This window comes from Myotis daubentonii, chromosome 3 (genome assembly GCF_963259705.1).
Source record: "Myotis daubentonii chromosome 3, mMyoDau2.1, whole genome shotgun sequence".
In the NCBI taxonomy this organism is placed as follows: Eukaryota; Metazoa; Chordata; class Mammalia; order Chiroptera; family Vespertilionidae; genus Myotis; species Myotis daubentonii.
This window is the reverse complement of record NC_081842.1, coordinates 155474586-155501595: the sequence shown is the minus strand read 5'-3', so window position 1 is coordinate 155501595 and position 27010 is coordinate 155474586. Positions and strand designations below refer to the sequence as shown.

Sequence of the window (27010 nt, the reverse complement as noted above, 5' to 3'; positions counted from 1 at the left end):
TATTAAGCGTTCCCATCACATCCTCTCTCCTTTCCTGGGTGAGGCACAGAATTTCTAGATTATTTTGATCCTTTAATTAAAAATTTGAGGATTTGGTTTCAGTAGCTCGAAGCCATTTCCCGGCATTCAGACATACAATGTGCAATCAGGGCTAGCGAGGAAGGTCAGAGGAAAGAGAAATGTGGATAAAGCCTGAAACCAGGGAGGGCTAGCAATGCTCTCAAGAGACAAAAGCACAGAATGGAAAAGGCCAGTAGACTAATACCTTGTTTTCACAAGAAAAAAAACTATAAAATTCATTATTTTTGTCATATTAAATTTCTACGTGAGTTTAAATTGGACTTCAGATTATGTACAATTGCAATATACAATATAGGTTCATCCACATGCCCAGAAGTAAAGCACAGTGTTCCATCGGTACTAAATCCACTCATATAGTGCTGGTAATCTGGATATAAAACAGTACAAAATTGAATATAGATAAACATGATAAAATATTAGGCAAGAGTTCAGTTAAGTCCTCCTAAATAGATGAAATCACAATCCATCATCATCAGTACCTAGGAGTCTTAAATTCTTGAAATGACAAGTACCTTTCTTAGAGATGGAGCTGAGTTCTCACTGGGGCCCTCTAGTGGCCACATCCAAACAAGAAGCTAAATATATAAGCTTTGAGGAAAAACTAGCATTCTACCCTAGGTTTTTGTTTTCAGAAAAGTTGACTGGCAACCAGATATATAAAACATAAATAGTGAAATAATTTTATTTTTTATTCAAATACATTTTTCATTTTTAAAAATCCTTGAACTACAAGTTTCCTTGGATGTCAATTCTCATTTATAAAAACTGAATTTTCAAGTACCTTTTAGAGAATTCAGTAATGATTAAGTAAACCTCTAAAAATGACAACTTCTGGTTAAAAAATAGAAAGGATATACGGTATGCTATAATATAATTGTTTTCTCTGTTTCAAGGAAAGAAAGTTTCTTAACACCCTCTGAGTGGTAGTTTTCTCTAGTTTTTAAGCATTTGCAGAGCAAAGGGGCTCCTATTCCAGGATGCAAAAAACCTTCCAAAACAGGACTTTCTTTTAATCTTGAAAATATTCTTTCATGTTACAATTTAGATCCATTTGGAAACGATATCAGTGACAGCAAAATCTTAGATAACATAAAATAAAAAGCAAGAGATATAAAAGGCATTCTTTTTACAATAGTAATGATGGAGTGTAGGCACTAACTTGTATAGTTTGTTACTAATATGATAGCTGATTCTGCGAAAGCAATTTTTCATTAAACAGGTGCCTTTCCTTCCATAACTAGTGAAAGTTTCCAGGTCAAACCCCTATAATTTTTTATATTAATAAGATACAAACAAGTGCTAAAGTGTGAGTCTAAAGACAAGGTCATTTTACAAATATTAATTCATAAATCTCTACCCTATCTTCAATCTGAAATATATTTTTTAAAGATTTGATAAAACAAGAGATGGTCAATTATCACCTACCAAAGTAATTGCTGCTGACATTAAAAAAATTTTATTAGATTAGTATAGAAAGGTATGAAATGAGCAACTAAAGCCTTACCATCTTATACCCCTGTCATCACTGCCCTAAAAGAATCGCACTAGAGTTTCTAGTAACTTATTCCAGGAAAAAAAATTAAGGGTTTTAAGACAATGTGTTAAAGGTGAAACAACCTCTCTGCCTTTTCTTTAGGTAGGCCTAGAGAAATATTAATAAGCACTATTGCTAAGATGGGAAAATATCAGAGTCAGAGTTGCAAGGAACCTTAACTATGAGATAGTCTGACTCTCATTTCAGACGAGAAACTGGATACCACAGTGATTAAATGCAAGGTCGGAAAGGTCAGTATTAGGTCTGGGACTAAAATCTAAGTCTGTTTCTCAGATCAGTGATTCCCTCACGCCCATAAACATGTTATCAATATAAACTGAATCAAAGAGTAAGAAGACATTAAAAAGGTTTTTTATATATGCAAGATACTTAACTCTCATTTTCCCAAGTACCTAATTGTAAAGCATAAGGGAACTATATTGGTATCACTGATTACTTAGTATTTGCCTTAGAAACTGTGCTGTACCACTTCCTTTTATTATGATCAAAAGTTAGAAAGCCCTCACATTATACAAAATAAAAAATTATTTTGCCAGATTACGTGATTTAGAAGTACCCTTGAGAAATGGAAGCTTTTTTTTTTTTTTTTTAGTTTCGTGACCTGTTCTCATGCCTCTTATTTATGTACTTCGGAGTTTTGAGATTCAACTCTGGGGCACAAGCTGGGTACATGGCTGACTGGGTTTATCCTGAGTGTTCAGGGTAATGAACTAGTAAAAGCAAAGCTCACCACTGACATTTCATTTGACAAATAGATACCAAATATTGTTCTTTGGATTAAATAATACCTGAGAGGTGTATATGAAATGCTGCCACTGACATAAGTTATAAAGAATGTGGTATATAGCCATGGCTGGTTTGGCTCAGTGGATAGAGCATTGTCCTGCGGACTAAAGGGTCCCAGGTTCTATTCTGGTCAAGGGCATATACCTTGGTTGCGGGCACATCCCCAGTAGTGGGTGTGCAGGAGGCAGCTGATCGATGTTTCTCTCTCATTGATGTTTCTAACTCTCTATCCCTCTCCCTTCCTTTCTGTAAAAAATCAATAAAATATATTTTTTTAAAAAGAATGTGGTATATAAAGCTCTGTAACTTAATGCTGCTTCTTTTGATGCAAAAATAATACTGTGAGGGGAAGGTGGAGTTAGGGAGAACATGATGAATTAGGAAAACAACACTCCTTTTTGAATGTATATTATAATGTTGTATCAATAAATTATAATGTTATATCTGTTTTTTCTATCTACAATCACCTTCACCTTCATAGAGTTGTAATCAATATTAAAATACTAAATTTCAAAATGTTTAATCCTACAGCAGTATGACAGCGGCTAAGAGCATGGGCTCTGACTTAAGTGATTAACTAGGTTTTCCACCTAACTGTGGGACCTTGAGCAAGGGAGTTAACTCCCCGTGCCTCTGTTTACCTAATCTATAAAACAGGAATAATAACAGTACCAACTTCACATAATTGTCGTAAGGATTAAATTAGAGGTACAGCTCTTAGACTAGCGCCTGGTCCTTACTGGTAAACACCCAGTAAATGTTAGCTATGGTCATTTTTGTTATCTTAACCTGCAGGGATATACTTTTAACTCATGTTTTAATCATTTTATTTAAATAATTATAATTATTCAGTAATTTTAGTTTTATCATTTGTTGGGTTTCATGTTAACGACAATATAAGGTATCCTTTTTTCTCAACTAATTGGTGTAGAAGGGTGGGGGGGAAGACAAGGAACTAGAATATTTGGACTCAAAGAGAGTATGACATGTTATCTATTTTTCAGAATGTCTCTTAATGAAACAGATATTTGGGAAAATTAAATTATCATTTAAAGTACTTTATACTTTCTGACTTAAAAGTCCATTGTTTAGTTTAATGATATATCAATCAAAATCTTTAGGGCTCACAGAATTTTGGTTTTGGCCTAAGGTAAGAGGGCTGGAGAAGGTGAGATCCAAAAGTCTACACATATGAACAGAAAACTTGAGGGATTAGCTATATATGCTAAACCTGAAGAGAGAAAATTCCAGCCTGGTAGGCTTATATACACTTTTTATATTCTACTAACACCAAGTTTCACGACTCATGCCATGGTGTGCATTCCCTTAATCAGAAAGAGCAAAGCAAAGTTCAAACCTACTGAAGGTCCCGGCTTCCCTCTCACGCCTGGTGGTCCTGGAAAACCAGTGGTGCCCTGAAAGGAGAGAATAGTAGGGGGAAGAGAAAAGCTATTATGCCCAACAGGCATATGTGCCTCTCCTGTCGTGTGCTACAAAATGACGTTTCAGTCAACAACAGATTACATATATTCACAGTGGTCCCATCCAATATAATAAAAGGCTAATATGCAAATTGACCAAATGGCAGAATGACTAGTCGCTTTGACACGCACTGACCACCAGGGGACAGATGCTTAACACAGGAGCTGCTCCCTGGTGGTCAATGCACTCCCACAGGGGGAGCGCCGCTCAGCCAGAAGCCAGGTTCATGGCTGGCGAGAGCAGCGGTGGTGGTGGGAGCCTCTCCTGCCTCCACGGCAGCACTAAGGATGTCTGACTGCTAGCTTAGGCCCGCTCCCCTAAGCCAGCAGTCAGACATTCCCTGAGGGCTCCCAGGCTGCGAGAGGGCACAGGCCGGCCTGAGGGGACCCCCCCTCCCCCACACCGAGTGCATGAAATTCATGTACTGGGCCTCTAGTAAGATTATAATGAAGCTGAAAAATTCCTATCTCCTAATGATGTCATAGCCATCATAACATTATAGCACAATGCATTACTCGCATTTGTGGTGACGCTGGTGTGAACACACCTACTGTGCACCAGTCGTATAAAAGTATAACACATACAATTATGTACAATATGTTTTACCTGATAATGATAACAGATGACTGTTACTTGTTTATGTATTTACTATACTAAAATTTTACCATTATTTTAGAGTAAACTCTTTCTACTTATAAAAAATAGGTTTGCAGCTGCATATATCTTGTTCACTGAATCTCTTGATTGCATTATTTCCTCTTCTGCTTGATTTAATCTCATGTTGTTTAATAAATTTAGCGTAGTCTAAGTACACAGTGTTTATAAAGTGCCCAGTAGTTTACAGTAATGTCCTAAACTTTCATAGTCACTCAGCACTCACTCACTGCCTCACCAGAGCAACTTCCAGTCCTGCAAGCTGCATCCATGGTAAGTGCCCTACACAGGTGTGCTCCATTTTATATACTATATTTTTAGTGTGCCTTTTCTATGTTAGGTATGTTTGCATACACAAATTCTGATCACGGTGTTACACTGGCCTGGGGTTTTCAGAGAGTAACACGCTGTACAGGTTTGGAGCTTAGGAGCGCTGGGCTATCCTACCTGGGTTTGAAATCACCGAACGGGCACGTCTCAGAATGTATCCCTGTCGTTAAGCAGCACATGACTGTATTTATAAACTACTAAAAAGAATTCATGCAAGTATTCTAAAAATGAGCAAACGGTTGAAAACAAGATATGTGAAAACAGATTGATATCATATCCTAACAAAAAATACGTGGTTCAGATAATGAACACTCTTTTCAAAGAGCTTGTACTTTTTCACAGGCTTAAAGCTAATGGTAAAAACCAGTTACCTTGTCTCCAGGATACCCGGGCTCTCCGGGCTCCCCTGCCACGCCTTGTTCCCCCTGGAGAGCACATTTCACAGAAGCGATTAAGCTTTGCAAACATGGCCATATTATAAGGAAGCAAATGTTAATTACAAAGAAATAATTTCTCAATTTTCCTACTTCTGAGAAAATTTATATAATTGATAGTACAGATTAGAGCCCATATATTAAGATAAAGTATTTTATAAGTTGTGTTGGCTCAAAAGAAAAAAAAAAGGTATGTGATAAGAAATTATCTCTATGATAATGTAAATATTTAAGTCACCTTATCACCTTTGATTCCAGGAACGCCCTTATTTCCTGAAAGACCCTGGAAAATGAAAGTGACATTTTGTGACATCATAGAGACATTAAAGGTAAATATCCATTAGGCAAATAGAGCCATACCTTTGGGCCAGGAATTCCAGAAGGTCCAACTGGCCCCACTAGGCCAACACTGCCCTGAAAAGCAATAACAAAGAAAGGTATCATTAAATATCCACAAAGATTAGAAAGAGAATACGGTAAAATTAATTAATTGATTATCCGAGAACAGTTTATCTCACTAAGCACATGTGCACTCTTCTTCAACAACCTCTTGCTCTCTCCATATTTAAAAATTATATCCATCTTCCAAACTTTAGTAAAGTCCATCCTATTTCCTGAAGCGTTCTCAGAGTGGTCTAACTCACAAGGATCCTTCTCTTCCTTGAGTTCCTATAATACTTAATGTCCACGACATTCATCTGGAAATATTTTTTCCAACTAGATAATAACTTTAATCTTTTGGGCTTAGCTCATTCATTTATCATTTAACATTTGTGAGCATAATATGAATAAGATATAGTCATCAGTGTCAAAGTTCTTAGTTTAATGTTCCAATGCAAGATTCCCTAAAAACATAATTACCACTATCATCTCTTGAAAGCAAGAAAGTTAGAAAAACTTCTTCAACATGGTATCTTAGAAGACAAAGGACAATAGCAACAATAAGGGTATTTGAAAACAAGAGTTGAAAAAATGGTGGACATCTGTTGACAGTTTGGGGAACAGATATAATTTTTGTGTCACTGCACCTTCACTTTTGCCACCACTCTGTGCCTGCTACCATATCATCATCCATCCTGAAAGATGAAGTTGGTTTAACGTCTCTTTTATGATTTCAAAATTTTAACAAACTTTTAAAGGTGTATTTGTGACAATAATGAAAATGTTGCCCCTTTGTTATAATCCAAATATCTTAGGATAGCACCCTGGGCCCTTACTACTCTTTCTCACCGTCTCCCTTTCCACTCCCCCACCCCGGCCTCTCATTTGTCCCTGTTGGGTTTCCTCCTGTTCTTTTCTCTCTGCCTTTTTCTATCTTTTATATTTTTCCCCCTGACTCCTTTTGCTTATTGCTCCATTGTCTTTGCTTTTTCTTCATTCTTTCTGTTTGCCTCTCATGGTGTTTTTCTCTTTTTATTTCTTATTATGGTTCTTAGCTCTGCTTCTCCCATGAGTGCCTGTGGCCATGGCCTGTGAACCTGCGTTTCATGAGGCTTCTACCAACCCTTTCGGTGTCATCTCCTTCCATTCGTCCCTGCTTCCCCTTTACTTCTCTCTCCTCCAAATCCCACATTCTAGCCACAATGGACTCTTTTCCATTCTCTGAAATGCTCTCCCTTATCACATGTTCCAAGCCTTTGAAGATATGGTTACTTCTACTGGAATGCCCTTCTTCTACACTACTGAGTATATTGCACTGCACTTTTTTCTTTTCTTTTTTGTCTTCCTAATCTGTGCACTCTGGGAGAGCAGAACTGTGTTCTACTTAATTTTTTTTATTATCTCCAAGGTCCAACATAATAGTTTTAAAATAAAGCATAGACTGAAAACTGGAGGAAGTAATCAACTTTAAAAATAAAATTAAAAACAGTGATTTCTAGAACTCTATCTCCCAACATAATAGAGCATTTCTAATAGTCTACATTTATGTAATTCAGATTTCAGAATGAAAAATATGACATCTTTACTTTTGGGTAAGTCCTAAAATCTATAAAATATAATTAAGAGAAATTATTTCCAACATGCTTAATCCTGAAATGTATGGAAATGTGAGAGATAAAGAGTAATTCTTTCCAATTTAATAAACAGATATGCAATATTAATACACCATTGACAAATTCTGTCAATAGGAAAAATTATTCTTTTAACTACAGAGGCTAGTTTATTCAAAGTTCACAGATTTAAAACTTATGATAGTATTAAAAATTCAATAAACATCTCTGTTTAGACTTGTGTAAGTATGGAAAGAAATATCTTATAAACAAATAATTCTTTGTCATCCTATTGTTTTTTTCTACAGACAATATAATATTCTTAACTTTTATTTCAGGAAATTTATTCCTTTGCATAGTCTGGCATCTTCAGATAAATGTAACATTGTATGCATAACATCCTATTTAACTTTTTAATGACCCTAAAAAAATCACAAAATAATAGTAAGTTTTGGAAGATATCAAAAACATAAACATTATAATGGACTTAGTAAAATAGAAAATTAAAATGGTATGGGTATAAAAATTTCTAAGAAACATCAAATATTCTGTAGCATGTCACAAGTTCTGTGGAAAATCCTACTCCTAAAAAACTATAGTCTTCTGAATGATATCCATGATAAGTTAAGAGCAGTTTTCAGTTCCACAAGGATAAACTAAGGTCCTGCAGCACTCCCTCCCTCTCACCCTTCTCTTCCATGAGAAGATGAAGTAGAAAGACTAAATAATTCCATGCATGGGAGCTTAGCTAAGAGTGCCTGGGGTATAGCAACAGAAGTAGAAGTGCCTCCCACACAGTGATAAATAAATAGGGAAATTTTCGGTCAAACTAAGTAAAAAAATAAATAGAGAGACCCAAGAATAGGTTCCTTATATGAAAAAGCAGCCACTGGCCAATTAGAGTTCAGATAAGTGAGCACATTTTAGGAAAGACTATAAGTTCCACATTCGGGTTTTCTACCATACCCACCAACACTCACAGGAGAAAACCACTGTCGTTAACTAAGAAAACAAATGACAATAACAATCAGCTACATGGAAAAAATAATTTAGAAAAATCAATATCATCACTTGTCAGAAACTATACTTGCCGGAAGGGAACACCTGAGAGATAAAACAGAGGCTGCTGTTCTGGGCAAGCAGGTAAACTATTTACTATGAAATACAGAAGTTCTGCATTTTTCCTTTCAAAATGTCACTTCCCTCCATTCTGCTCACATCCCTCCACACTTCCTAGGCTACAATCCTGTTACTCCACTTTTCATCTCCCAAACACTCCCCTCTCTGTGCATTTGAACAGCATTCTTCTTTCCAAGAGCCCTTTGTTACTGGGCCCGACGCGTGCACATTCTTTGAGACACAGCTTAAATGGTTGCCTCCTTGGTGAAGCCAACTCTGAATCTCTGCGATAACACAGACTGCTCCTTTCTCAGTGGCTTTATTTCAGTACATAACAGCAGCAACCACATGGTATGATATTGCTCATTTTCATTTCTATGCGATTATATTGTAATTGTTGCCAAAACCAGGAATATTAACTTGTTCATATTTTAGGCCTAGCATCTAGTTTAGCATTTGACACGTAGTAGGTGTTCATATTGTTTTAATTTTAAAATGTAATAAACAAAAAAAGATGGAGTAATACTGCTCTATCTAGTTTATAGATATGTATGAGAAAGTACTTTGCAAAGTGCACAACACCATCTATATCAGCGTAGAAGAGATGAGGATTATAAAGGTGACTAGAGGCCTCACGCACAAAATTCGTGCAAGGAGCTTGGCCCTCACAGCCCCGCCTGCCTCGGCTGGCCCTCGCAGCCCTGGCTTTATCCAGAAGGTCATCCAGACAGTTGTTCTGCTGTTCAGTCTAATTAGCATATTAGCTCTTTATTATATAGGATTGTTAGTGTCATTAGCAATTTTAATTTCTGTAGAAGCTCTCCAATTTACCAAAGGGTGAGTGGAGAAAGAGAAAGAACAGAAAATGCAGTTATTTTTACTGAGCACTATTATGTGTCAAGCACTGTGCTCTGTCCTGGACTGAAAAAAAAAAAAAGAAATGAGTTAACCATTAAGCAGAAAAGTAGAGGTAGAGGGTTTCAGGTAGACAAACTAGGTAAAGGCCCTCTAGTGGGCAGGCTGCATGACAATTGAGAATGAACAGCTTTGTTAGTGCACAGACTGTTCTCAAAGATGCAGACAAGACACAAAGTCTAGACATGTTAGGCCACGCTAAGAATTTTGGTCTTAATCTTAAGAGTAATAATGGCAGCTTTTGAGCTAACGAACATAATGCTAACAGGTTAAATGAAGGCATGACCTCCTTCCCCTGCTCCTTTTCTCTCCCATTGATAAGGCCACTGACTACCACCTACAGGTTTAACCTGATTCTAAGTTCTGAGAAAGAAAAAAAAAAAAAGGTCCTTTGAGCTCCACCTTTACATAGAGCAGTGGTTCTCAACCTTCTGGCCCTTTAAATACAGTTCCTCATGTTGTGACCCAACCATAAATTTATTTTCGTTGCTACTTCATAACTGTAATGTTGCTACTGTTATGAATCATAATGTAAATATCTGATATGCAGGATGGTCTTAGGCGACCCCTGTGAAAGGGTCGTTCGACCGCCAAAGGGGTCGCGACCCACAGGTTGAGAACCGCCGACATAGAGCTTCTCATGAAGCCCAATAAAATCGTGTGTGACAGATAATATACATTTTAAGGTAATACAAGTTTTGAGAAGGTGGTGCAGCACCAGGGGTAAATTTTAGATTCTAGATGTAGATCACATGGCTTCAAATCCAGGCTCAACACTTATCAGCTAAGTGGTCTTAGGTTGTTCTAAGAATTAAATGATATAATACATTTTTCATGGGATTACACATAGGAAATACTAAATAAAAGTGAGCCGTTATTGCTATTTTTATTATTCGTACTATATTAGTATCACAAAAGAGAACCGTTTAAATGTCTTAGACTTTCTCAGGTTCTCTGACTCTCAGTTCTATACTCTCACCCTCCAAAACGCCAAGTTCAAACTTGTTATGTTGATTGTTACCATAGTTCCAATAACTGAACTCCTGATATTCCTTTGTTACCTTCTGCCTTGGAGTAGCAAGGTGGGAAAATAACCCAATAAATTGGAGTCATAAGACCAGTGTTCAAGTTCAAGCTAAAAATATTACAGATATAAATTATGGCATAGAATTCCAGAGTCTTAATTATCTACTTCATATGTTAGAGTAAGTCCTACGTTGATTTTTAAGGAAAATCTTAACTCTGCCCATGGTCACGGCCTGTGTTTCTGTGGATATAAATAGTTTACTTTTAAGATTCTGTTTTCATTAGGCTCCTTATTTTCAGAAAGTATGTCAATTTTGCTTTTAGCTCAATTGAATGTTAAAGCATATAGTTCTAAATACCAGTATATGCATATATATATATATATATATATATATATATATATATATATATATATATATATGATCTGCAACTCATATCACTGTTATTAACCATTAGCTTGGCTGGGAGAAATATATTTATGAAGCTATAGCAGAAGTAGTTGTCTATTTACTCTAATGAATAATTTAAAATTATCAGAAAGCTACATATCTGGACTCCATTGCTTTGGCCTCCGCAGAACAGCTTATACTAAACTGTGCTTTGCCTACATCAGACACTCCCGTGAAACTCAGAGTTGAAGTCACTGTGTAAAATCTGATTAAGTGGACAAACAATATATCACTTATACTTTTAGTATAATAAATAAATTTGATATTAAAATGTTTAATGGCATTGGTGAAGTCCGGCTCCTACCTTTTGTTCAGGATAGTTTTCCTAAGCATTTATTCAATTTTATTCCATAAATAAAGTCTATAGTTACCATGTTTTTTTTGCTCAGAACTATATGCATCTATCCAGACTAAATGATCAGAAAAACTATCTCAAAGGAAAGAAATGGCTGTTCTGTCTTATACTTTTAAAGAGACAGGTTCTAGATTAAGTAACAGTTAATGACAGGCATAAATACATATGCACACATATATCTATAGAAATTTATTTCAGCTTATCATAAAGTATAATTAATATTTTTATTCATGCTATTGGTCTAATTTACATTAGAAAATTACATGTGAACAAGGTAGATAACAAACATAAATACACAAGAAAATATTTTATAAGAAGGATGATATTTGATACTCACTCTAAGCCCAGGAAATCCAGGAGGACCAATGCTACCTACAAGTCCCTAAGTAAAAGAAATATGCATAACTGGTTAAATATGATTCCAAAATACTAAGCATATTTTCTAAAGATGAAGACAAAAATTTATTGGAAAAAATATATCAGTTTTTAACTTCTGCAGCTAATTTCGAAAACTTCCCTACTCTTATGCATCCTCCTAAGAAGTACAAATCTCTGGTGGCAGTTTATTTTCTTCAAAAGTGCTCCAGGTTCCATGCCTTTGGCTGGTAGGACTACCAGCCTAGGATATAGATTTCTCTCTGTCTCCCATGTATCTAATAACGGAAATAAATCCCATTAGTAATCAGCATTATAGATATAACTAACCCATATGTTGATCAGTTTATAGTGTTAGAAGAACCTTTTCAGATGATTTAAAACACTATCAATGCTGGGGGGTGGGGGGCAATGGGAGGAAAATGACACATATGTAATATCTTAATCAATAAAGAAAATAAATTAAATTAAATTAAAAAAAGAAAAAAACACTATCAACTCTTTTGAAGTACATTATTTAAATTTTCTAGATATGAGTTTTCTCATATAACAGAAATATTTGTTCTCATTGTTGTAAAGATCACAATTAAAATTGTCATATATACAAAAGATTTTGAAAATTTTCATAAAGCATTATACAAATGTAAGAAATTACCAACATTGTTAAATTATTTAAATGAGATTTTAAATTCTCAACAGTAAGGCTTCCAGTTGATTTGTGATGGGTCTTTGTGATGGTCTTTTGAATTCACATTTCAGTCTTTATGATATTTTTTTTCCACTCCATGTCAGTGGTACATTATTTATATGGTGCAAGGTTCAAGAAGAGTCCTTCATTTTTTTGCATTTCAAAATTTTTTTTTTACCTACAAATTGATGTTGAACTTTATTTGTTTTTTTTGGTTTTCTAATTATTTTTTTAAATTTATCTTTATTGTTGAAGGGTGGGCTGGAAGGGCTCAATGGGGAAAACGGGGCATCTGTATTACTTTCAGATTGCTTTTAAACAACAGCATAGTATAAACTGTAGAGAATTATAAACTAATAAACTGAAAATATCCAGTTTATTCTTGCATTTTAAAGATCTTTAAAGACTCAAATGTTCCTCAAGAAGCATTATATTTTAAACAAAGAACAGATTTCAAAAAGAAAAGTTTTAAATATTGTAGGAGTCCAACCCTAACAAACTTTATGTACATTTTACTGACAAAATATTGAATAAGATTTATGCCAGTGTACTTGCACACTAGTTATGCAAGTACAGTCGTGTGCCTCACAATGGCGTTCCAGTAACCACGAACCGCACATGTGTCAGTGGTACACCACTTAGCCTCGGTGTGTGGTAGGCTGTGCCATTTAGGTTTGTGTAAGTGCCATCTATGATGTTCACACAATGACGAAATCACCTAACGATGCATATATCAAAACACATCCCTGTCATTGGGTGGTGCATGATTGAACATAAACGATATTAAAGAAAAAAGTAAATAATGCTTACTTTATTAGCTTGAAATGGGAAGCTCCCCAGAATCATGGGCAGGAGAAAGATAGTAAACACTCTACTTAAGACACCATTATAACAAATAAAACTTGGACTAAATTCACTAAATAAGCTAATATAGCTATACTTTATAAAAAGAAATAAAAAAGAAACTATTTTCAAATACTTCATTTTAAGCATAAATGCTAGTAATTTATCTATGTCTAAATATAGGAACTATACCTAATTTAGGCTTTAAGGGTTTTGTGGTTGATTCTAATTTCACCTTAAACTTTTATGGGGAAAAAAATGTGTGCATGGCATAAATTGGGAGATAGTTATTGGATGCTTCTTGAGGGCAAAAAGTGAAGGTATTTCTACCTAGTGTCAAAAAAGTACCAATCCATCATCATTCTTTGATAACACATTTTAGAATGGTGATTCCCTAATCTGAGTTTCAGAGAAGACTTCTCTATAAAATGCTCAAAAGGTTAATCAATGACACATTGAGTATAAAAGAGCAATCACTAAAAACACAAGTTTTACCTGCAGCTTGCTTGTAGCTTCGTGTACTAACAAGGCTCCTTTCTCCCACACACATGCAAGTCAATATTGTGGTCATATAGTTCAAATATTTTACTTGAGCGGTGACATTTAACATGGTCAAAATAATTTCAATGATTGTCTCTCAAGATACAGTTTATCCATTAAACATTTTTTGCTTATTTCCCCATGTTGTAAAATTACAGATTGGAATGTGCACAGCGGTATCGAAACTGTCTGACCGACAGAGCGTATTCATGAATGCGGTGATGAGGAGGGAAAGCACAGTTGCTGTGCAGTCTGAGTGCTGATAGGTTGCAAAACTAGGCCATCACAATTTACTCACAGGGCTACCGTCAGGACCAGCGGGGCCTCTCTCTCCGAAGTCACCTGGAAAACCCTGGCCCAGGGAAAGAGAAAGAAATGTTGTTAAATCCAAGATAGATAAAGATTTCAATTTAACTTTCTGATAAGGAGTTTACTTACAGATATTTAGTTTCTAATCCTTATGGAAGTGCAACAAAAATGTGTATTTGTTTTGCATAACACTTCATTGGTTTGGGTAAGTATAATATCCCTATACTCTACAAAAATTATTTTACATGCCCCATAACATATATAGAAAACTAAGTTGGAGAAAATAGAAATTTGTTCATTATTATATAAAGAATCATTGAATGAGAGGAAACGTAACCAAGATTTCTAGCTGAAAAAATCCACGATGTCCACTATTTCATGCTGTTCCTATACCCACACCACAGAGAACAAAATGGCTAATATTACTAAGCATGTGCTTAGCACACTTGCCATGTGTTAAGGGCCTTATACACATTATTGGATATACATTACTTCATTTCATCTTCACAACAGGTCGAATCAATGAGTACTAATATTTTCACTTTCCAGTTAAGGACATTAAAGCACAAGAGGTGAAGTCACCTGCAGCCTCCCCAGCGGTTCTCAACCTGTGGGTCTCGACCCTTTTGGCGGTCAAACCACCCTTTCACAGGGGTTGCCTAAGACCATCCTGCATATCAGATAATTACATTACGATTCATAACAGTAGCAACATTACAGTTATGAAGTAGCAACGAAAATAATTTTATGGTTGGGGGTCACCACAACATGAGGAACTGTGTTTAAAGGTCCAGAAGGTTGAGAACCACTGCCTCCCTAGACTGAGCACTGGGTAGAGTCAGTCTGACAGCAGAGCCAGCTCTCTTTCTGCTCTACCACACTGACTCCTTTAACTCCCCAACACAAGATGAGATGCAACATGTAAAAAGCCAGTAAAGTGCAGTTTCATTGGGGGAAGGCATAATGCACATAAATACTGCAAAGACAGAATGTAGTGCCACTGACAATTAAGCTTCCCAGATGCCCACTGAGAATCTACATTGTGAAACTATAAAGACTAAAAGTCATTACAAATTCTACTACGACATAACTCAGTTACTCTTATTTTATATACTACAGTTTTTCTCTAAGGATTTACCACTGGATTTAAAAGGCTACTTTACAAAATGATTTATAAGACTTATTATAAACACTTTAATAATTTTTATTTAAAAAAATCATATAAGACTATCAAAAAATAAACTACATTTTAGATTCTTATAATCTCTTTATTTAGGCAATCCTGTATTAATTAATATATGTTTAACAGACTAGCAAAAGTCCCTGGCTCACTAGTACAAACATGAATGGGCTAAGTTTAAAAGATGGATTAACCCAGCTGGCGTGGCTCAGTGGTTGAGCAGCAACCTATGAATCAGGTCACGGTTTGATTCCCGGTTAGGACATATGCCTGGGTTGTGGGCTTATTCCCCAGTGTGGGGCGTGCAGGAGGCAGCCAATCAATGATTCTCTCTCATCATTGATGTTTCTCTCTCTCTCTCCCTCTCCCTTCCTCTCTGAAATCAATAAAAAAAGTCAATAAAAAAATAAAAAGATGGTTTAACAATGGAAACTGTATGCTATTTCTAAGACATAGTTAACTACAAGCAGTTTTTCTTATTCTGTAACCAGAGGATAATGCAAAAACCATGTGTGTATTCAAACATATTGTAGCCATACTCTCTTCAAAGTCAGTTGAAGTTCAGAAAGGCATTTTGTTTTCATTGTCCTTGGAAATCAAATTCTGTTGTCAACAAGCTCACAAATCTGCAATACATCATTCTATTCAGTATGAGCTAATATGGGTATTTGAAAGTATTTACGATGCACAGGTAATGGAAAAAGTAGAGGGAAAATACTGCAATAAAATCTGAAAAGAAAGAGATGACTGACTTTTTAGATAGATCCCAAGTAGGTTTTCCAGAAACCTCAGTGAAATAATAAACAAGGAGGACATATTACATAATTTCATTAATGTGAAATGTCCAGAATAGGCAAATCCATAGAGATAGAAAGCAGATCACTGTATGTCTAGGGCTGGTGCTGTGGGGGAGAATTGGGGACTGAGTGCTAATAGATCAGTGCAGGGCTTCTTTCTGAGGGGATGGAAATGTTCTAAAATTAATGTGATGGCTCCACAACTCTCTGGATCTACTAATAACCACTGAATTGTACACTAAAAAGTGTTGAATCTTATGATATGTGGATTCTATCTCAGGAAACATCTTCTTAAGAATGAAGAAACAATCAATCTAAACAAGTAGTCAGATTGCTAAAAACATCTTTGGGGGCTCACTCAGGGCTGCCTAGACTAGGATGTATCACTATCTGGGACTGATTAGCCCCCATCCTCATCTAGAGAGAAGAGCTGGTCTCCAGTTCATCTTAGCACAAAACTCTGATTTCTCCCTCACCCCACCCCCACCCCCAGGAGAGGGAGAAGGGAGAGGGGACAGAACTGTGATTAGTTCTCCACTTACCATAAAATCTTTACTTTCTAGAACCAGCATAAAAACAATTATATGTTAACTAGAGGCCCGGTGCACAAAAATTTGTGCACTCGGGGAGGAGGGGGGGTCCCTCAGCCTGGCCTGTGCCCTCTCGCAGTCTGGGACCCCTTGGGAGATAACGACCTGCTGGCTTAGGCCTGCTCCCGGGTGGCAGAGGGCAGGCCCAATCCCTAGGTGCAGCCCCTGGTCGGGCTCAGAGCAGGGCCGATTGGGGAGTTGGGGCGCCGTCCCCTGTCATGCACAGAGCAGGGCGATCGGGAGGTTGTGATGCCACCCTCAGTCACGCTCAGGGTAGGGCCGATTGGGGGGTTGGGGAACCGTCCCCTGTCACACTCAAGGCAGGGTCGATGGGGAGGTTGCGGCGCCACTCCCTGTCACACACAGAGCAGCACCCATCAGGGGTTGGGGCGCCACCCTCTATCACCCACAGAGCAGGGCCGATCAGGGGGTTGGGGCGCTGCCACTCTCACACTCAGGGCAGGGCCGATGAGGAGGTTATGGCTCTACCTCGTCAAACACAGAGCAGGGCCCATGGGGGGTGGGGGGCGTTGGGGTGCCACATCCTGTCACACACAGAGCAGGGCTGATCAGGGGGTTGGGGCACCTTCCCCTGTCACGAACAGAGCAGGGTGGATAGGGAGGTTGTGGCCCTGCCCCCTGTCACACACAGAGCCACAGGGTGATCAGGGGGTTTGGGCGCTGCCCCCTGTCACGTTGATCCCGGTGCCGGAGGCCTCGCAGCTCCGCTGATCCCTGTGCTGGGAGGCATATTACCCTTTTACTATATAGGATAGAGGCCTGGTGCATGGGTGGGTGCCAGCTGGTTTGCCCTGAAGGGTGTCCTGGATCAGGGTGGGGGTTCCCACTGGGGTGCCTGGCCAGCCTGGGTGAGGGGATGATGGCTGTTTGCAGCTGGTCACACACCCTTCAGGGTGGGGGTCCCCACTGGGGTGCCTGGCCAGTCTGGGTGAGGGGCTGAGGGCTGTTTTCAGGCTGGGGGTGACTGAAGCTCCCAACTGCTCCTATTTTTCTTTTTTTTCCCTTTTATTCTGGGCCAGCTTTAGCTTTGAGGCTTGGCTCTAGCTCTTAGGCCTCTGCTGCTGAAAGTAGGTTTCTGGCCTTTGCTTACAATGTTGTGATCCTGCTGGCTGAAGCCAGGCGGACTAAAGCAGGTTTCTGGGGTTTTGTTTAGCTTCTATATTTGTTACATAGTTGCTTAGAGTTGCAGCTCAGAGGCCTGCAGCAGCAGGCGGGGAATGTTGGAGTCCTCCATCACTGAAGCAAGCAAGCCTCATGTTAGTTTCAAGCTGCCTGGCTGCCGGCTGCCATCTTGGCTGGCAGTTAATTTGCATATTGCCCTGATTAGCCAATGGGAAGGGTAGCGGTCGTACGCTAATTACCATTTTTCTCTTTTATTAGATAGGATTTCAACTTCTTGTTCTTCTGGTTGTTCAATTTATATATATAAAAGCCTAAGCAACTGAACGACTGAATGACTGATGTTTCAGTCGACCGCTTGCTATGATGTGCATTGACCACCCGGGGGTAAATGCTCAATGCAGGAGCTGCCCTCCCTGGTGGTCACTGTGCTCCCACAGCCAACCTCCTGCACCCAGCCAACCTTCCGCAGTTTCCCGGCTGGCCAGCCCGCCCCTCCCCCTCCCCCCAATTGGCCCTGATCGCTCACCAGGCCGAGGGACCTCACTGGTGCATGAATTCGTGGACCAGGCCTCCGGTATTTATAATAAATACATAGTTCAACTTGACTTTGCCCCTGAAACAATTTAGTTGAACTGAATAACACCTACTTTTCAAAGTTTTATGTATTATTTCTCCTCTCACTTTATTACCCATTAAACGTTTCATTTTTAATTTCCTATTCCAGATAGAGATCATTTGTTTTATTATTTTTATCTTCCTTACATGTTGACCTTAAAGATTGGTTGTGAACTATGGAACAATAATGAGAAAAACACTTTGTCTTTGAACTTAGAACACAAAGAACAATTATTTCTACAATTGTGTCATCAATTTTTAAAATACTTTCTACTAAACCTAGACATATTTTCTTGCTTTATGAAACATAGTACAGTTAATGTCACAAAAATCATATTTAGGTATATATTGAACATATATTTTCTTTTGAAGAACATCAAGCCAACGTTTTATACTATTGAAAATGTTATTGCTTATTCACTGTTTATTCAGTTGTTATTTCAATTCTGGTAACTACATGCATGATATTTTGTTTTCTAATGCAGGGGAGGTTCTATATTCCTTTAATAATAAAACTTAATGTTTGCAGCCATATATTTCCAAAAAATGATCTTAAAGATTGGTTGTGAAATATGGAATAAGGACAAAACACTTTGTCTTTGAACTTAGAACACAAAGGACAATTTATACAATTTCTTTCTCCACTTGAAAGAATGTGTTACAAAATAAAGCAGTAATTTTCCTCTCCTATTTATCTACTGGAAAACTATAGCCATAACTAAAATCAAACTATGCTCTCCTAGAAATATCCTCACACTACCAAGATGTAATGGTCATTTTCAGGATTATCCATAGGAAAGTTCGAGGTTTTACCTTTCTTGCCCAATTTGCCAATTTCACAAAGGTAATATCTTCTAATGGACATGCCAGAGTTGCATTATTGCTTCTGTGCTATTCATAATCCTATTTATACATTCTCATTGTTCGGATCAATTAGAAAATGCTATTTTATAAAGAATACTGGGGTCCCTCAGCCTGGCCTGTGAGGATTGGGCCAAAACCGGCTCTCCGACATCTTCCGAGGGGTCTTGTGAGGGTGGTTCTCGGGTGATGCACCCTGGAATCAGGCTACCTCCTCTCTGGTTCCAGTTGCATCACCTGAGAACCACAGCTACCAAGTCACTGCAGCTCAGCAGCTCTTGCATTGAGCATCTGGCCCCCTGGTGGTCAGTGCACATCATAGTTACTGGTTGGAAGGCCAGATGGTTTTATATATATATATATAAAATGACATTTCAGGGGTTTCATTTGCTCTCTTAAAGTTGTGAATAATTCTCTCACTCATTTCCACGGTTTTATCAGTATAGTGGACAGGCTTTAAGGTGACCCCCTAATGATTTCCACTCCCTGGTGTTCACACTTTTGTATGATACCCTTCCCTTGAGTGTGGGTGAGACTGTGACTTGCTTCTCCTAACAAATATAGCAAAACTCAGCAAAGGTGATATAGGAAGTAACTGATGTGATTGTGTTATAACATCTAAGACTACATCTTAGCAGCCTGGAGCTACTGACTTCCCTTCTGAGCCTGCTAAAATAAGTACCCACATGGCAGGGAACTATGGGTGACCTCGAGGCACTGTGGACAGTCCAAAGGAACTGAAGTTGTCTTACAGCCAAGAGCCAGCAAAAAGCCAGGACGCTCAGTTCTACAACCTTTCTATGACCTTCAACAAAAGATTTCTTTTCACAACATGAATGGGCTTGGGAGTAAATTATTCCCCAGTCAAGCCTCCTGATGATAATGCAGCCAGTTGACACTTTGAGTGGAGGCTTATGACCCTGAGCAGAAAGACCAGTTAAGTAGTACCTGGACTGCTGACCCATGAAATCTGGGAGATAATAAATGCGTGTTGTTTTAAGCCACTGATGTTGTGGTATTTTTATGCAGCAATAGATAGAAAACTAATATAATGGGTAACTAAATCATTAAATAGAGAAAGTCTAAAGTCCTATATGCAACTTTTACTATGAGGTGATGCTTAATATAAGACTACTGACATTAGTTCTAGATTTGTAAAATTTAAGTGAATCACCTCTGAATACTTTTGCTGCTTTTTGTTTTTTGTTTCAAATTATAATAATGAATATCAATATTAGTTAAACTAAATTTTTATATTCACTTTTTAAACTTTTAAATTTAATTTAATTAAACATCTATATTTAAAACAATAATTCTAATATTTCTTATCTGCCTCATTGCCAATGTAAAGAATTTTTGTCATGCTTCATGAGTTTTGTGTCTATACCTATGAAATGCAACTTTAAGAGTAATATGATTTCTTAAATAATGCACAATGTTCTCAGTCTCTTGAGTGCAGCTGTTGCGAATATTGCACTAATTCTATTACCTTTGAAACCATACATGAGAACACAAAGAGAAGAAAATAGAACCTTTGTATTACCAGGAAAAAGTACTTTATTATATAAGAGACTATTGCAATGAAAGGAGAATTAGATAACTTAATTAATGTATCTGTTACTGCCTGCTCCAACCCATACCAAAATCTTGAGAGTTCCTGTCTCTACTGATGGCAATGGTACCATCTACAAACCTCTATGGCATTCAGAACTGAGGTTATAAGCAAGAGATGTGGGGAACAATTTCTCTGAGGCTTGAATATTATTATCGATAGTGGCCAGCCTCAAAGATGAATCCCTCCATGATTCTCACTTCCTGGTGTTAATACCCTTGTGTAGTACCTTCCCATTTGAAAAATGGCTGGTCTATGTGACCAGCTTAATACAGAAGTGACCGTGTGCAGCTTCTAAGGCTAGTTCACTTTGCCCAAAGAACCCTTACTCTGGCCATGAAGACACTCAAGTTGGCATGCGGAGAGTTCCCCAAGAGGAGGAAGTGAGGCCTCCCACCAACTAGTGCCAAAATGGCCAGCCAGTAAGTGAGCCACCTTCAAAGTGGATCCCCTAGCCCCAGTCAAGCCTTCAGATGACTATAGTCCTGCCCCAAATCTCAACTATAACCTCATGGGAAAGCCTAAACTAGACCCACCCAAATAAGCCACTCCCAAATTCTTGACCCACAGAAACTCTGAGAAATAATATATATTTATTGCTTTTTAAACCACTAACAGGCACTCTGTTACACAGAAATAGATAATTAACACATAGTAACACAAGTGGATGTCTAGGGTTATTTTGCCAATGATAAGTGCCGGATCCTGAGGAACAAGGGTACCCTTACCAATAAATACATTTATTTGTTCATGATGTCCAGGGCCTTCAAAGGTGCAGATCCCAGATCAAATTTTTCTCTTTGTCTGGGTCTAACAATGGTACTATTACCAAAAATGATAGTTTTCAAACACTAAAAACAAAAGAAGTACTCCAGACTTCATATGCCTGGAAATATGTGTGTTAATATTTTAGAACACACATAGATACTAGACTCAGTAGTATAAGTAAATATCTTGAAACAGTGGGAAAGTTATTGCTTAGGGAGTCTAGTAAAAGGATTATTTTCTAACTTCTACATAGAAATCAGAAAAAATACTGCATATAAAATATTTAGAGAAATATGAGGACCAAGATAGTCATAAAATACTAATGCCCAGATTTGTAAAATTTAAAAACATAAAAGCAATGCAAACTTTTTTTGTTGTTAAATACCACAGTTAACTATGATTATATTTTGCTCTTTCTAAAGAACGAAGATTTAGAAACAACATGTTTGATCTAAAATAGAGATAGATAAAAATAATCATAAAAGGCATAGACACTAAATAGGCATTACCAATAAAAACAGAAATTCAACTTTTTTCCAAGACTAAGCCATGAAAAGAGATGATCACACTAACTTATCTAGGATTAGAAACACTAAAAACAAACAAACAAACAAAAACACACAAAAAACCCCCAGAAGTTAATTCTACATGTTTTACATATGAATACATATTACCAAGAAATTGTGGTGTTTTAAAATCCTTTAAGAAACACAATTACTGTAAGAAAAGGCTCCAGTGTGGAGTACTCTGCTATGACCCAGTTTCTGGCCCCTTCTTTTCCTCACAGTAGGACAATTTGATCTGCACTTCAAGGGCCAACCATGTCCTGATAGTTGGGACTAATTTTAAACTTAGGGAGGAATGGAAGGAATTCTAGTCCAATTCTCAGACACTTAGCATCAAGTCAGGCTTATTGCTAACCTAGCTATGATTTGGACCTCAGTTCTCAGAGTCAAGTCCCCGCCTTATTCTTAAGGTTTGGTTGCAACCTTGTACTCCAGTTCTAGGAATTGGAGTCTCACTTATTCCTGTGTGCAAGAACCAGGTTTGATACACAGTATCATGTCCTGTCCCTCAATCACAAGGGCCCTCACCTTATTCTTGCCATTTTTCCACACAGAGAATTCAGTCCCTAAACCCACGCCAAATCTCACTGCCATATTTGTACTCACACCCTCACATTCCTGGTTTTGATAACCTACAAGATTCTCCATGTTTTCTCTGAATGTATCTGCCCTGAAAATAACGGCCTGGCTGAATTTCCACTTGTTGGCAGAGCTATGAAAACTGGCTCTGCCTAGCCTTCCCCAAATCACCAACTGCCCACCATTGAGTAGTCCTCTTCTCAATACCGGTCCCAAACTTGAAAGTAGGTTTAATTCAATGTCTTGGGCTCTTGGTAGGCTATAGTTAGCCAAATATGAACTACACCCAGTAAAACAGAATCTAGAAAATACATTTTTCCTGAAAGAGGCAGAATCATTTAAAAATTAATGAGTTTTCCTAATGCTCTAGCAACAGTAGTACTTTATGATAGAATTAAATGCAACCTTTTCCTAGGCAAAAGAAAACACCGTTTCCAAAGTTTCCATAAAATGTATGTATATGAAATACTTCTGTACAGTACAAATTTAAGATGCTCTTGAGCTAAAGATAGAAACTAATAACAGATGTCTAACAGAAGGGTTTTATATCCTGAAATTCTAACACTGGAGTTAGAAGCCAAAATACAGTTTCCTTTAAATAGAGTTTTGTAGCAGAAGGATGTGAAAGAAAAGAAGAGGAGACACTCCTTTCTAGAATTAGAACACAGTTGAGTGTTCACTCTTGTAAGGCTGTGATATTTTGATTTTCATAGGAAGAAAACGGAGTACACTTTTTTCTCTTTTTCAAACTTTAAATGTAATATGATTTTTAAAAATAATCGATTCCTATCAGGTCTGAAAAACTCCTGATTTTTCTGTTACAAAATATTTATTTTAACTTTGTTTTTATTGTTGACACTATTATAGATGTCCCCATTTCCCATTTTCCTCCCTTTTTCCCACCTATACCCAGGCCCCTGCATAAGAGAGAGAGAGAGAGAGAGAGAGAGAGAGAGAGAGAGAGAGAGAGAGAGAGAGAGAGGAGTGGGGGAGAAAACCTCTCTCTATATTTTTAAATATATTTTTATTGATTTTAGAGAGGAAGGGAGAGAGACAGAAACATCAATGATGAGAATCATTGATCAGCTGCCTCTTGCACATCCCCTACTAGGGATTGAACCCAAAACTTGGGCATGTACCCTTGACCAGAATTGAACCCGGGACCCTTCAGTCCGCAGGCCGACGCTCTATCCATTGAGCCAATCCAGCCATGGCTAAAACCTCTATATTTTGACAACAGTTTGAGAGTTATTTAGAGTAAAACTCCCAATCTCCAATTTCATGTTTATCTTCAATCCAGGCAAGTTAGTTCTGGCATGTATTTTAGGTCTATGGAACCATACAAATATGCATAGCCAATTTAGTATGAGAGAGTACTGACTCAATCAATCTGGGAGCCCTGTAAAATGCTCTCTTTCAAAGCAACTGTAGAAATATCCTGATTATGGCACTACAGGATGAAGTTTAAAAACTTTGCATTGGAAACGGAGCTACTTGGAATTATGTAATATATATAAAACCTGAAGTGAACAAATACATACAAATCTTCCTTCTGTTCTTTCCCTGTTTTTTAAAAATAGCATTCTTCTTTTTTATTATAAATCAGTGGATGGTTTTATGCTTTTAAGGAAACTGACTCATATCAGATATGTTCCAAGAAGCTTCTCAAATAAAGACAATAAAGCATGTAAAATAGAATAGTAGTAATATGGTCTTTAAAAGGTTCTGACCAGCCCTGGCCAGTGTGGCTGTTTGTTGGCACATCGTCCCGTACACATAAAGGTCATGGGTTCGGCTCTCGGTCAGGGCACATACCCAGGTTTCAGGTTCAATCCCCAGGAGGGGGAGTATGAGTGGCAACCGATGGATGTTTCACTCTCATGTTAATGTTTCTCTCTCCCTCTTCCTTGGGCTCTTCCTAAACTCAATTAAAAAAACACACAAATAAACAAAAGGCATGTCCTCAGGGGAAGATTAAACAACAGAGGCCTGGCCAATACAGACTGTCTACTACCATATTTCGATAGATCTCTGGAGAAAGGATTTGAGTTCTTTTCACAGACAGTGAAAAGGATGAATTAGCAGTGTCTTGGCTTCCTCATCTTCAAAGGCTGGTTCTACTGAATGCATCCAGAACCCTGTGGCTGTCCTCTAGTGTTAACGGACCGTAAAGATTTTGGTCCAGTGTAGGGCATGTAGGAGGGAGGAGAGGAAGAGATAAGAGCTATATCTTATATCCAAAAGCATGAGTATACATTATTGACTAATATATAACTGATTACATGAGGTTTTAAACATAATTATAGTGATTAGTAAGTACTTTATACTAAGATCTTGAAATCATAAATAGCTTATAATACAAGCAAGAAAAAATTCTCAAATACCAACAATCTAAGACCAAGGAACAAATGAATTTGCTAATATAATTATTTTTATATACTCTTTCATCCTAAAATAAACCAAATTCCTAACAAAGCCAGTTTTCCTACTCTTCCTGTTGAAAACAAAAACAGATTTTGTTACAAATATCAACTCAATTCCTAAACACTGAATAAGCACAATGTTTTATTTTGGGGGGAAAAAAAGAATTTCTGGGAAGTAAAATTTAAAGTGAAACAACTTTTAACACAAACATTACATTTAAAAATACCAGTATGAGGCTAAATAATAAATAACTCTTGAATAACCAAAATAATATGTTATTTATAATGTATCCATTTTCAATAGCATTCATATAATATTTCTACTGTCTAAAAGAAGATATCTCTTACTTGTGAACCTATAATTTTATTTTTAAAAATACAGACATCACTAGGAAGTTGGCTCACAACTACTTAATTCCAAGCTTAATGTTTACTCAGGAAAATAAGTGACCATTTGGCCAGCTATACGAGTATATGATTTATAGCAACATCTTTCGAAACCGAAGCTTAGCAATATTACTAACTCTTGAACAGCTTTAAACAGGATTTTCACCACTCCTCTATAATTATGTTATATCTAACACTAGAGGCCTGGTGCATGAAAATTCATTCACTGTTGGGCGGGGGGGGGGGGGGTGTCCCTCAGCCCAGCTTGCTCTCAGTCCAGGAGCCCTCAGGGGCAGGAGGCAACCCAGCGATCAGGGGAAGGCGACGCCCCCATAACACCTCTGCTACTGCCACTGCCGGCAGCACAATCCTCAGCTGGCCCTGGTTACCTGAGCCTCGGGTGGCCCTAGGCAGCTGGGCAACCACCATCTGAGGCTTGCCTGCACCTCGGACCCACCCTGGGTGGCTGGGCAGCTGACATTCGAGGCTTGTCCGTGGCTGGGGGTCTGAGGGTAGGTCCAGCAGCACTTTGTGCCTGCTACCACTGGCGGGGCTGAAAGGACTGGGGGACTCCGGAGGGGCTGATGGGACTGGGCACCACCATCTTGTGGTTATGGGCACTGCCTTCTTTGTGATGGTGTGATGGTCAATTTGCATATTCCATCTTTATTAGATAGGATAATATCAATATGTATACATTTAAATACTTTGTAAATTATTAATATCAAACATAGATCTTTAGTACACAAGTTAGAAACCAACTCAGCATTCCAAGAAAGCTCACCTTGATTACATTTAGAAAGACCTGAACGTGGACTTTGAAGTTTTCTATGCCTATTACCTTCACTATATTGACTGTCAGGTGTTTCATAGTACACACAATGCAGAAAGAGAAATAACCTATTTTATCAGTTTCTGGCCTTAATTTCAGAAACTTCAAAAATCTAAGTGTAAAATGGTACATAAAACTTAAAAAGTTATCTATAAAGAGCTACGGTTAGTCTACAAATTATGTAACAATAATTACTTAAAACTGAATCATAATATTCTATGTTCATAAGACTGATACTTCTGCCTACCTAAAATTTGAGGAAGCAAGCTCATTTGAAATACAAAAAGACTAATTCGGTTAAAGGGGAGAAATAATGAAAATAAAATACATCTTTTCATAATATTCATACTGATGATAGTAAATTAAATAATGTGGGATCCACAGAGCAGTAGCTGCCTAATGAAGCATCAGTCCACAGTTATAAATAGTTCTGAAATAGCAGAAAACTGGAGGTAACAGTATGACATTTGTATAGCTGAAAGTGTCTTAGATACAGGTACTTTCAGATTTCAACCTTTCTAGGTTACTGCAATATTCTTTCAGATGAATGGATTTCTGTCAGCATTATTATGGAGGCCTGGAATCCTTTATTTCTGCTTTTTTATTTGAATGTCTACTTTACAGATAACAACAAATAGCATACATGATTTAATAGATTACCAAGAGAAAATGGCTGTAAATTCCACACAACTAACATTTTCCACATCATAGAGAGTGGACATATC

General features: G+C 37.6%; 1 protein-coding gene across 1 annotated transcript in view; it reads right to left on the bottom strand.

Annotated features, from left to right (window-relative positions):
- COL24A1 (collagen type XXIV alpha 1 chain) overlaps nt 1-27010 on the bottom strand; it is a 314245-nt gene that overhangs the window by 200606 nt on the left and 86629 nt on the right. The window contains exons 13-18 of the mRNA XM_059688981.1: nt 13922-13975; nt 11515-11559; nt 5683-5736; nt 5561-5605; nt 5260-5313; nt 3784-3837 (exon numbers count right to left, since the gene is read on the bottom strand). Coding sequence (XP_059544964.1) covers nt 3784-3837; nt 5260-5313; nt 5561-5605; nt 5683-5736; nt 11515-11559; nt 13922-13975 — 306 coding nt within the window. The remainder of the gene's footprint in view (nt 1-3783; nt 3838-5259; nt 5314-5560; nt 5606-5682; nt 5737-11514; nt 11560-13921; nt 13976-27010) is intronic.